This window comes from Culex quinquefasciatus, chromosome 3, assembly GCF_015732765.1.
Source record: "Culex quinquefasciatus strain JHB chromosome 3, VPISU_Cqui_1.0_pri_paternal, whole genome shotgun sequence".
NCBI lineage: Eukaryota > Metazoa > Arthropoda > Insecta > Diptera > Culicidae > Culex > Culex quinquefasciatus.
The window spans coordinates 197426431-197439870 of NC_051863.1; the positions used below are offsets into that span (position 1 = coordinate 197426431).

The following is a 13440-nucleotide window of genomic DNA, read 5'->3' on the forward strand; positions in this document are numbered from 1 at the left end:
CGAATGCAAGATTTGACAATTTTCTAGGAAAACGTTTAAAATTATTTGTTTTGCTTGTGTTAAGAAAATATACTTATTTTTCGAATTGAAAAAAAAATCGATTTTTTCAAAATAACTGCCATCTACCGTTCCTGTCCACTGCTGAATGAAGCAATTGTGCGCTAGCTTATGGTTACGGTATGGACAGTGGCCAATTTCCCATGTACGTAGCAAATAATTATATTGGAGTGTCGTGAAAAACGTAACCAGGAAATGTAACCACGTAATCTGCTAAACGAATGTGGCAAGATTTTTGTTTTATTGTACCAACCATTCATTATGGTTCAAATTGTGGGTGAAAAATGAAATAAAACATGATATTCATTGAATTTAAAAAAAAAATAGTTTATTTTGAAAAAAAACATCCAATCTTGTCGATTAATCCTGCAAAACACTCTTGTTGCAAGACCATTAACAATCAAGTACAAAACTAAATGCAGCAATTAACCAAGCGCCTCCACCATATCCCACGCTCAATCAAACTTAATCATTTGAAATAGTGATGAACAAAAAGTTAACCCCGCGGACAAGTTGCTATTTCTCCAGCGGTTTTTCAATTTGTCACACATTTATGAACATAATCATCATTACTCATTCTCGCCGGAACTTCAAACAGACCTAAATAACAATGCAGCTTTATTGCACCCATTTAACCAAGGTTACGATAAGGACGTTTTAGTTACTTCCTACTTAAGAAGAGGCACCCCTTTTCTAAGGGTGATGCTATATTTAAAAGAGGTGAAATTGCTCTTAAAAAATCACAGTTCAACTTTCTCCAGCAAAGAGATCGCTTGTCAAGAACAATGTCAGCGTAAGTAAACCCCATGAAAGTATACATTCAGGCGATTACTCTAAACGCCTAAACGCCTTCCCACAGCCAATTCCAGCAACAGGTCCTCGACGAGCACAACCGGCTCCGAGCGATCCACGCGGCCCCTCCGCTGAAACTCAACCAGGCCATGTGCGCCTACGCCCAGGAATGGGCCGAAGACATTGCCCGCCGGAAGACGCTGCAACACCGGACGGACAAAAAGTACGGCGAAAACATCTACGCCATCTTTGGCCGGAAAGAGGTTTCCGGCGGGGACGCGGTGGCCAGTTGGTATGCTGAAATTAAGGACTACACATTCGGCGAGAAGGATCCGGGTGGGAACTTTGGCAGGGTGGGCCACTTTACGCAGGTTGTGTGGAAGAATTGCAAGGAGCTGGGCGTCGGAATGGCCACCAACGGGGACAGCGTGTTTGTGGTGTGTAATTACGATCCGCCGGGGAATTATAAGAATCAGTATGCGGATAATGTGAGGGCGGCCAAGTGAGGAAAGAAGTGAGGTCTTTGTGTGACAACTTTTGCAATTTTATTTAATTTATAGACAAAAAATCCAGCAGAGTGATAAAAATTACGATTTTATGAATTAAAATTATTTCTCCCAACTAAAGGAAGCAAACAATATTAAAAACAAAACAATTTTCCAATGGAAATTTACCTGTAATAAACGTAAATCGGGTAGCCGAGTAGACTTTTCTTATGAATTACATCTTTTTTTTTAACCGGAATGACTTTGATAACCACTGTGTTTCGTGAAAAATGTCAGCTTGAAAGTGTGCAAATTGTGTTGATTATATTAAATATACTCAAAGTAAAGTTATTTTTATGGTTTCCTTTCAAACAATAATTAAATGACTAAGTCCGTTAACTTCCTATTAAATGTAAAAAAAAATGAAATCAAATCTACTCCAAATTAATTAGAAACAAAATCATCAAAACATTAATTTTTATTGCCATCAAAAGCAACTTCGTAGCATGAAATGTTTTTGACCTTCGAATATAGGGTAGGATAATTCGGGAATAAAGCTTCACATTTTTGTAATTCACCTTTTTAACAAGAAAATCTATTATTTTTGAAATATTTTTCAGCTTTTGAACCCAGCAAGAGGAAAACAAATTTACCAGTGTTGCCATTTTTTGAAAAAGAAACTATAAATAAACTGTAAATGGATTCGCCTCGCAAATGGTGCACTTAATTAAAATTTCTTCAAAGTATTTTTTTTAATTCAAATTTAGTTTTGCATCTTAAATTGTTTTGTTTCGACCGTATTTTCAAAATAAAATAAATCGAAAAGATGCGACACTGCCAAATATTGTTTGCCTTTGCTGAGTCATAACTCGAAAGTAATTTTTTATTTAATATCCGATTTTTGATGAAAAATTGAATTGATTCTTTTCAAACAGTTTACCATATTTTCAAACAAATATTATTTATTGTATAAAATTGTTGAGTCATAATTTAAAAATTGTATTTTTTGACCCTCTAAAACTAGAGAGCCTGGAGCTTATTAAAGAACGGTCATCTCAAACCAAAAGTACCAATCGAAGCACGAGAACTGTCAAACGGAGGTACCATTCGAGCAAAATCCTTTGTCTTATGCTCGATTGGTACATCCGTTTGACAGTTCTTGTGCTTCGATTGGTACTTTTGGTTAGAGATGACCGTTCTATAATAAGCTCCAGGCTCTCTATCTAAAACATATCAAAAACATTTGAAAGTTTTTGTTATTCCAGTTTTTCAGTGTTAACATGTGAAATTAAATTAATAATGATAAATATTTACAACATTGCCTTTCATCATATATTCCATTCTCAGGATACAGATTCTAGAATATTTAGATACCATTTTTGTATGGACAGCTTTCAGATTTGTATGGAAACTTGTATGGATAAACCAATAACGCAAAAATGTTTAAAGCAAATAAAAAAATACAAAAAAATAAAATTTAAAAAAGTCCGTGCAGTCCGTTTTTCGAATGGAACTTATTTGCACTTAAATATTTTTTTTAAGTATGAAAACGGGGTCACTTTTTAGTTTGACACCCCTTTTACATAGAGTTCACACACACTACCAAACGTTTGTTTTGATAGTGTGCGTGAGCGCCGTGTAACAGTTAGTCATTAAGAGCGAGTTCACGAGCAAAGCATACCCATTAGGGTGGGTACGTTTTTCAAAAAGTTCTCGGATCAAGTTTTAGTATGGTTCCCCTTGTAGGGCATGCCCATAGGGACTTTCATGCCAAATATCAGCTCATTTGGTTGTAAACTGGCTGCGCGCATCAGGGTTAAAGTTTACATGGGAATTTCTAGGGGAAATTGGAACTTTTTGTTCAAACACTCCTACATGTCTGGGAAAATCACGCGCCAACTTCTGGTATGGTCAGGCCTATGGGGAATGATCTGGAGAACACTTTTTCCGAAGAGAGCATATGGATTCGTTGTCCCTAGACCTGGCGCATCGGCAATCAATCCGATGTCTCCGGAATCAACGGTTTTCCTCAAAAGCATAAAATTTTCCTTAGCATGCTATGCAAGCTCGATGAACACCGCGACGCCATACGTCAGGCAGCTACATGTTCCTGAGACAATTTCACCATAGAAACATGCATAAAAATGTTTATTTTCATCCATTTTAACCATTTAAAAATAAAAGTTCAAAAAATCTTTGATTCACATTTATTGAAAATCAAGTTCGTTTCCAAGGATACTAGATGACACCAGAAAAAAGCAGCTTCCTAATTTTTTTAACTTTCATTTTTAAATGGTTAAAATGGATGAAAATAAACATTTTATACATGTTTCTATGGTGAAATTGTCTCAGGAACACGAATATGATAAAATTATCAGCAGAAAATGGGATCTAAGGGGACCCCCGAGCAAAAAAAAAATAAGAGCTATTATTTTAAGAAATAGAAGAAGGTGACATTTTTATAGATTCACAGTTTCATGCATTCAACAAAATTGTGTGTATTGTATGTTTAAACCTTTTTTTATTTACTTATAATTAAACATGATTAAGTAACATGAAAATACAAGTATGATTTCGATCTTTGGTTGTGAACTTGTTCTGTGGAATGAATAAAATACGTACAATTTAAATAACAGTAAACTTTGGTGACATCATTCATCATTTGGAGACCATTTTAACTAGAAGTAACATTTGAGGCATATTTTCCCATGAAGTTTCCGGGAGGATCATAGTTGCACACAATGTAGACGTTGTTACTAAAAAGTATACAATTGATTATTCAAACAACATTATCAAAAACATCAATAGATCTTACCCATTCTTCGCCATTCCAACGCCCAGCTCCCGTGACTCCTTCCACACGACCTGCGTAAAGTGTCCCACCTGGGAAAAGTTGCCCGGACTCGGTTGTCCAAACCGGTAGTGCTTAATCTCGTCGTACCACGACTTCACAGCATCCTCACCACCAACGACGATCTTGCCAAAGCACGCGTACAGATTCTCCCCGTACCGGTTGTTGGACCGATGCTGCATCGTGTTCCGGGCGGCCAGGTTCTGTTTGGAATTTCAAAGGGAAAGTGATTACTCATCAACACTGTCGATGGTATTAGCTCAGCCGTCTAACTATGCATGACTAAGGTCGGACGTCTGGTCTGGTGTCTGTCGGCGCAACCATGCTTATCTCCACCTGGGGGACACTCGAAAGTTAATATTCATCAAGTGGGAAAAGCACGCGTGCTTCAGGGAGTTCAAAGTACTGTTAATAACTCAACAATACTAAAAAGAGCTCGCGTCCATGTTTTGGAAAAAAAGCTATTTCAGCTGCAAGTTACATGTCCAAATGTTAATACGTATAAAAAATATCAAAAAAATATCAAAGCGATTTTAGAATCTTGAAAATGCCACAAAAGTTTCATTTCCTAACTATGTTTCAAACAAATTTCTACTAATCAAAAAAATCCTAATTGCTAAGCATGAATGAATCGTCCACTATTTCATAAGTTTCTTAGTGATACGTTAATGATTATTTTTTCTTGTTTCTTCATAAATGAAATTAAACCTAACAACCCAGAGGCGGCATTTACAAGTAAAGGAAGAAAATCATATTAACATTTACTGAATTTTTAATCACAAAGTTACACATAAACCTTATCTACCTTTTCTGAGTTGACAGACTTTAAAAAAATCATCATCATTACCAGCCATTCAATTAGAATTTAAGATAATGATTTCTGATTCACCCTATTTTAGTGCCTCACAAACAAAAGCAAGTGCTTTATTGCTACAAAAAATATTACTTCCGCTCTTCTTATCTTTTTTAGATACGGTGAAGTCGAGACAAATTATATCTAAAAATAAATGCACAATCAGAACTCTGTTTGAAATTTTAAAAATTAAAAAGCCTTCTTTCAATCCGTCAAGCGTTTCCGCCAACAAACCTTAAAAAAAGACACCACAAATTGCAGCTTGCGCAAGGTCAGTTCGTTGATACTCACGTTAGCCCATTCCTGTGCGTATCGACTGATTGCCGGATTGAGTTTCAACGGCTGGGCCGAATGTCGCGCACGTAGCCGATTGTGCTCCTCCAAAACGGTCTGCTCAAAGGATGATGACGACGACGACGACGTGGAAGTCGCCGACGGAGTGGCCTCTGCCGTTGGACAAAAGGTGGATTTCTGGGGAAGCAGCACCTGGGCAGCCGACGGCGGGGTGTTTTTGTTCCAGGTGACATTCTGGCAGTTTTGGAAGTTTTCAAAGTTCTGGAAGTTTGACGATGACGACGAGGAGAAACACGAGCTGCTGGATTGCGTGACGGTGGTCACGGTTCGCTGGCTGGAATAATTAGTTGCATACACGGTGGGGCAAAGAAAAATGTTATTAGAAAAAAATAGAAAAAAAATTAAAGATTAAGATTATATCAAAACATTTCTAGCTAAACATTGTAATAGGGCCGAAGCCGAACTGTAAACAAAGAGTCTATCCTGATCGTTCCAAATGTAAACATCAACTGACGTGAGCAGGATAGACTCTTTGTTTACAATTCGGCTTCGGTCCTTTTACATTGTTTTGCTTGATTTCTTAGGAGTGTCATAGTATCATAAACATTTTTGTTACCCTTGAAACCAATCTACTAATTTTCTCAAAGCACTTCGAATCCTACCCATCACACATAAATTTAGTTTGCAACAAAAAAAAATAATAAAAAAGCGTTTTAAAATTGATAGAATATGACATTAGCTCAAGACTTACTGTGGTACCAAATTGAAAAAAAAAAAACAATTCTAAATTAAATACTATTTCAAAACAATCAATACGCAATGGGTTTCCTATGTCGTAGGACCTTTTGAAAAAGTTAGCGAGAATTGTCAACAGTCAATTTGCGGACATTGAATTTATAGCAAAAATAAGCATTTTTTATTAAGCGAATCCACGTCAAACCAGTAGGATCCAGATCAAAGATGCTTTTCGATTTGGCTCAAATTTGATGATTTCAAAGAATAAATATCGGAAATCAATACATTGAATATAAAGCACCATGCGTCTCCAACAATATGTACTGGAAACTAATTTCGATGGAGAAGCATGGAACTTCGAATTCGATTGATTTGCCGAAATCCGATAATTTTGTTCCAAAGGATAATATCTCAGGATTCTGTTAGGCCGTTACAATTTTTTTTAAGTTTATGACCCTCGACTCTGAACAAAATCGAGGCCCCCCCCCCCCACCAAAAAAAGGGCAAAAAGGGGGGCAAAAAATATAAAAAAGCAGAAAAATTTAAATTACGAGCCATGGTTTCAACATTTTAATGAAGAAAGTGTTTTAAAATGCATTATACACCTGTCCATTTGTTTTGCCATCATTACACCCAAAGGAAAATATATCTCAAAATCTGCAACAGTGGATTTGCTGAAGAAATTTTCCCACTAAAATAGACATAACTTAACTGAAAATGGATAAAATTTCATACTTTATTCTACAAAATTGTTCTTCATTTTGTTTGCAACAATGCTACAACATTAGTTTTTGAATTCAGACATGAAAGTTGATTTACCAGAGTGAATTGAAAATATTTGTTTTAAATAACACTATTTTTCACCTCCTGATGACGCTGGGACTCAAGAAATGGACCGATTTAAGGTGTACTATGTCAGGATTATATTTTGGGAACTAAGAATTGATATCTTGATGACAATTTACTTCATTGTCCAGAGTTAGACCGAGATTTTCGCCATATTTTTGAGGTTTTAGGTGATATATTATGTTTTTTAACTTCAAGTCGAGATAAAATCAGTTTTCACCGACAGAATATTTTGGGAATCGATTTTTCTGACTCAGAATAGTCCCCCCAATAACCTCCAGAAGGAATTTCCGAGGTGCATGCAAGTTGCATAATAATCCCCTTCTTACCCACCGTGCGTTAATGATTTCTTTAAATTTTTCGAATTATTGCGTAAAACATTCTGAAAATCATAGACATTTTTCAGCTGTTAGCTCTTTGGTCTCGAGAGCATCAACTGAACAAAGTTTTAACTTGATGCCGTTCCAAAGATATTTTTTTTTTTGAAAAATGTGGCTTTTTTAATTAAAAAGTGTCATTTTTCAGATTATCCTATTATGGATAGGAACCTAATCACTAACAAAAAATACAGGTCAAACTATTTTGTCCAAATTAAAGCCAAATCGGATCATTTATTTATAGTAGAGCGTCTATAAATAAAGTTACTTCAAAGGTAAAAAAATCGCTGAGAAATGATGATTGACCAATTTTTTTCTACCATTTCCGAACCCGACAGAAATTTAGACACTGTGACCAATAGGATCCTGCTATAACCAGTACTCTTTTTATGAAATGTATAGGAAATTTTGTGTTTTTTTACGTAGGGATTAGGGTGGTTCAAATCTGGTCTTACTCGGGACTACCCATTCTGAAACAGCTGCTTTTCTGCATATCTGTTGAAGATTTTTCCCATGCAAACCTCATCGGCTTAGGGTTCTCGTGGTCAGATTGAGCTCAAATTTGTAATTTAATTTAGTGATGGGTCAAGCTTCAATTTTCGGGGGTAAGCCCCGAGGGAGCCCGGTTTTGGACCACCCTAATGGAGATACCAGCCTAGAAGAAGATTGAGGATCGATGCTCTAGAATTCTAGAAGGACAGAAAGTGTAACATGTCTTGCTGCGGAATCGCAACAAAAAAAAATGAAAATGTTGATTTAATACCTAGCAAAAAACGGCAAAAATGATGAGAATTGGTCAAACAGCTTAGAGTAATTAAAATGGGTATATTTCCCCTGGATGCTATTTCAATCGACAAAGTTAAAATTTAAAATTTGTTTTGAAATTTTTTCAGCATTTGAGCGTGGACGCTTTTTTCAAATTTATAATACCCCGTTGCATAACCATTAGAGTGACAAGAAAAAATGAAATTTTTAGAAAATCTTAAGGGATACCTCTAGGTTTATGTAAAAATAAGAAACTGTGCATATTTTGAGCCAAATCGGTTAATGTGAAAAAGTCGCTTTTTATCGTTGAAGTTTATATGGGAAAAAACGAAAAAATGTTTGCACAGAAAAAACTTATGGTAATATTCATTAGGAAATAATGACAGATTTTGTGTCAAAAAAGATGTATAATATTACTTCAGGAACTGGTGAATTTTCATCAGTTTCTGATAAATTTTCATCAAGTTCGCATTTTTAACACATTTTTTAAGTAATATTACTCAAAAAAGAGGTACATTTCAACCAACCAAATTTTCAGAATTAAACTTTTTTTTCTGTGTTGGGAAAAACAAAAAATTAAATATTCCACCAAAAGGTGGCGTTAAATGTGTCGGATCATTGTCATTTTGAGTAATATTTTATGATAACAACTTTGTCGAAGACCGCAAAACGATCCGAGTTAACCCTAACGAGTTATTTAAAGAAGACGTTGTTTATGAAAACATTTTCTATCACCAGCTTTAACAATGTATAACGACCCTTAAACGATTTCGCTCAAAATTTCCACGGTTACTTATTTTTGCCTAAGGAATCGAATGAGGGGATATCCCTCAGGTCAATTTTTTATTGTCACCCTGATAACCATTATTTTTTGTGATGCGATGGATACGCATGGTACAAAATGTGAAATATTTTTTGTTTTATTCGTTATACTGCCGTTCTACGCATAATTGTCCCATGTCATTTTTGGTCGATTCTGACTTTTTGTCATTTTTAGGTTTAGTTTGACGTTTACTTTTCGAAAAACACATAAAATCTAGTACTTTGTTCAGAAAATCATTGAAAACAACACCAAGTCTGTTTGTCCCATCGTTGCACTTCTACGCATAATTGTCCCACCAAGTATTTTCTTTCACGAAATTATCAGTTTTACGAATTATTGTGCCTTGTTTACCTATTGTATAGCAAGAGGATTACAAATAAGAGTGATAAACTGCAAAATGGCATGACTAGGGACTTATGGGGTGAATAGGGACCCACGGGACAATTATGCGTAGAAACACAAAAAATGGACGAAATATTTCAATCGCGTTTTTCTCAGTTGCACTTTTTCGAACATGGGACAATTATGCGTAGAACGGCAGTATACGCATCTTTCGAAAAAAAAAATCGCAAAAATTTGCTGATTTCTTCTCCGCAACAGTGTGCACACTACCGTGATCTCAATTCGAGCCGCGAGAATTAGGTCATTGTTCTACGCGAGAGAATTTAACTTTTTATTTTAATTAAAGCGTTCGCTCCGGTTGTGATAACTATTCTCGATTCTTTTTTTACGACCTACCCGCCACATCCTTGCTTGTAGACGGTCACTTTCCTCGTGAACGACATTACGAACTAAACTCGGGGACGGGGAGGAAGCTGGAGGCCTGGCCGCTTTGATGTTTGTTCCGTTATTATTGTTATTATTTGCAACACTCGCTGAATAACTGCAGTCACACTTTATAAACTCACACGACCCGCCACTACAACCGCTAGTGAAGATGATTAAATTAACGAACAAAACGCGATAAACGCTAGGGGAATAAGGAAGGACGAGCGCGCGCGATGTGATCCAGCCAAGTGGCAACCGTCGAATGAGTTGATGATGCACTGGGACAGAATATTTTATACATCATACATTACATTCGATGGGAATGTCTCTGTTGCGTGTTTTGTCAACAAAGTGGTTCGGCGCAAAAATGTTGCTGATAAGGAGAGTTGGCAACTTCTTGGAAATTTAAACGGAAATCGATTTTATTGATCTTGTTATCAGGTAATTTCTACGTTATCATAAAAGATATTTTTCGATACATGTGATTCATAAAATATAAAATTCAGTTCAGACTCGATCATCCGAAGTCCCCGGAAACATTTAACTTCGGATAAACAAATCACGACAAAAAGGCAATTTTATGTTTTGGATTGTTAAGCTGAACTAATACTCCAATCATGCTCTAAAGCAGCGATTCTCAATCTTCTAGGCTGGAACCCCCTGCCGTGTAAATCAGTCGCTTTGCGCCAATCGGGTGCTTAACCAATCGCTTTAAAATTTTGGGAGGTTGTTTTGGACCACAGAGAGAACCAAAAAATATGTTGCTGGTATGGGGCCATCCATAAACCACGTGGACACCTAAGGGGGCGAACAATTGCCCACGCTCCATACAAAAAAGATTTGTTTTGCTTGGAAATTTTCCTAGATGGGGGGGGGGTCAGAGATTTAAAAAAAATCCACTTGTTTTATGGACGCTCCCTATCGATCGATTCCACCCTACAGTTCAATAATTCCGATGTCACCCTATTAGTTCAAGTTTAATATTAAATATTGAAACTACAATCCAGAATTTTAACACTTCATTTAAAAAACAGTTGTTGGAAAATGCATTACACTAGAGTCATTTTTTTAATAGGTCCTAAAAACATAAGGGAGCAGTTCTCTACGGAATCGGTCCTTTTTCTTTAATTTTAATTTCTGTATTTTTTAATCCGGCTGAAACTTTTTTGGTGCCTTCGGTATGTCCAAAGAAGCCAATTTGCATAATTAGTTTGTCCATATAATTTTCCATACAAATTTGGCAGCTTTCCATACAAAAATGATATGTGAAAATTCAAAAATCTGTATCTTTTGAAGGAATTTTTTGATCGATTTGGTGTCTTCGGTAAAGTTGTAGGTATGGATATGGACTACACTGAAAAAAAAATGATACACGTTAAAAAAAATTTGGTGATTTTTAATTAAACTTTTTGTCACTTAAACTTGATTTGCAAAAAAAAATACTATTTTTTTATATATATATATATGTTTAAGAGGACTTAAAATGCCAACTTTTCACAAATTTCCAGAATGGGCAAAAAATCTTTGACCGAGTTATGATTTTTTTAAACAATACAGATTTTTTCAAAAAATCGAATATTGGTCGCAAACATTTTTCAACTTCATTTTTCGATGTAAAATCGAATTTGCAATCAAAAAGTACTGTAGTGAATTTTTGATAAAGTGCACCGTTTTCAAGTTATAACCATTTTTAAGTAACTTTTTTGAAAATAGTCGCAGTTTTTCATTTTTTAATTAGTGCCCATGTTTGCCCACCTTTGAAAAAAATAATTTTGAAAAGCTGCGAAAATTCTCTATATTTTGCTTTATTGAACTTTGTTGATACGACCCATAGATGCTGAGATATTGCCATGCAAAGGTTCAGGAAAATTGATGTTTTCTAAGTCTCACCCAAACAACCCACCATTTTCGAACGTCGGTATCTCAGCAACTATAGGTCCGATTTACAATGTTAAAACATGAAAAAATCGTGAAATTTTCTGATATTTTCGAAAAAAATATTTTCAAAAATTTAAAATCAAGACTAACATTTTAAACGGGCCAAACATTCAATATTACGCCCATTTTAAATGTTAGCCTTGATTTAAATTTTTGAAAATATTGTATTCGTGAAGATCGGAAAATTTTACGAATGTTTCATGTTTTAACATTACAGGGTTGTTACGGGAGAGTCGAAAAAAAATCCGCGCCAAATTCGCGCCGACCTAAAATCCGAAGCCGCGCAAAATCCACGCCATATAAAAGAATATCGCGACCAACATTTTAAGAAATTTTATTTTTTAATGAAGAAAAACTAATTCAGAAAGTATTTGATTTAAAAAAACTCGTTTCATGTTTAAAGGCTACAAAAGAATGAAAGCAATTAATCTATTTAAAAAAAAATCCTCAAGAGACGGTCATGGCAAGGGTCATGAAAAAACAATCTTCAAAATAGAAAATACAATATTTAAAAACCAAAAATTCACTTCAAAAATATAACCTCAAAATTAAATCAAAATCTAAAATTATAATATGATAAAATTTTAAATTTCGAAAGTCTAAATATTCAAAATCTAAGTATTTTTATACAGTTTGTAATCCAAAATCCTTGCTAAAATTTCACTCCGAAAGAAATTTAACTTCCGATATTTAAAATAATGTCTTCTCATAATTTCTAAATCTCTTACATAAAATAGGACTTCAAAAATTGTAGGATTCAAGAATTTAAGAACTAAGAATTTAGAAATAAAAACATTTAAGAATTTTAGAATTTTAGAATTTTAGGATTATAGAATTTTAGAATTTAGGATTTTAGAATTTATAAGCTTAAGGATACTAAAATCATTTTAGATTTGAGAATTTTTTTTCTATATTGTTTTTAAATTTTGACTTTTTTATTTTGATCTTTTTTAAATCTTCAAATTTTCGATTACCCAAATTTTTGGTATTTTGAATTTCAGGTTGTTAAAATCTTGAATTTCGAAATTTAAGATATTTTTATGTTACGATTTTAGAAATTTCGAAAAAAAATTAATATGTATTTTGATTTTTTTTTTTTTGTTATTATAAAAACTATTAAAAGAATTATTTTTTTTCGATTTTTTGAATTGCTGAAGCTTTGAATTTGGAATGTTCTGATCTTTTCAATTTCGCCAAGAATGTTTAAATTTAGAAATAAAATATTTCTACCGATTAAAATCCATTCAAAAATTCGAGAGTGGAGGCCAGCTTCTGTTACGTCCAATCAAGCTCATATTTGGCGCCCACCAGAACAAGCCCCAATAATAGTTTTTGCTACACATTCTAATGTCTATATCTTCGGGAAAAGTTTGTAATATTTGATTTACAAAATTAAAAATTGAAAAAAAAAGAAAATACAAACAAACATTTTCAAAATTGCCATCCGCGCGAAATCCGCGCCTGAGCAAAATTAGCCAGCAAATCCGCGCCATCCGCGCGATCCGCGCCGTCCGTAACAACCCTGAACATTGTAAATCGGATTTATAGTTGCTGAGATATCGACATTAGAAAATGGTGGGTTGTTCGGTTCAGACTTAGAAAACATCAATTTTCCTGTTTTTTAACCTTTGCATGGCAATATCTCAGCAACTATGGGTCGTATCAACAAAGTTCAATAAAGCAAAATATAGAGAATTTTCTCAGCTTTTCAAAAATATTTTTTTCAATGGTGGGCAAACATGGGCACTAATTTAAAAAAAATGAAAAACTGCGACTATTTTCAAAAAAGTTACCTAAAAAGGGTTATAACTTGAAAACGGTGCACTTTATCAAAATTTCACTAAAGTACTTTTTGA

The 13440-nt window shown here is 34.6% G+C and overlaps 2 protein-coding genes across 2 annotated transcripts; one reads left to right on the plus strand and one right to left on the minus strand.

The window, feature by feature from the left end:
- Positions 1–793: 793 nt before the first annotated feature.
- Positions 794–1743, plus strand: LOC6031132 (Golgi-associated plant pathogenesis-related protein 1). The gene is made up of 2 exons (XM_001841924.2): positions 794–850; positions 917–1743. Exons 1-2 carry the CDS (start codon positions 843–845, stop codon positions 1353–1355), a joined length of 447 nt encoding a protein of 148 aa, XP_001841976.1. The 5' UTR covers positions 794–842; the 3' UTR covers positions 1356–1743.
- A 2087-nt stretch (positions 1744–3830) lies between these two features.
- Positions 3831–9913, minus strand: LOC6031131 (protein PRY1). Its single transcript, XM_001841923.2, has 4 exons — positions 9617–9913; positions 5330–5666; positions 4150–4388; positions 3831–4090 (listed from the first exon to the last, which is right to left on the minus strand). Exons 1-4 carry the CDS (start codon positions 9661–9663, stop codon positions 4009–4011), a joined length of 705 nt encoding a protein of 234 aa, XP_001841975.1. The 5' UTR covers positions 9664–9913; the 3' UTR covers positions 3831–4008.
- Between the last annotated feature and the right edge of the window lie 3527 nt (positions 9914–13440).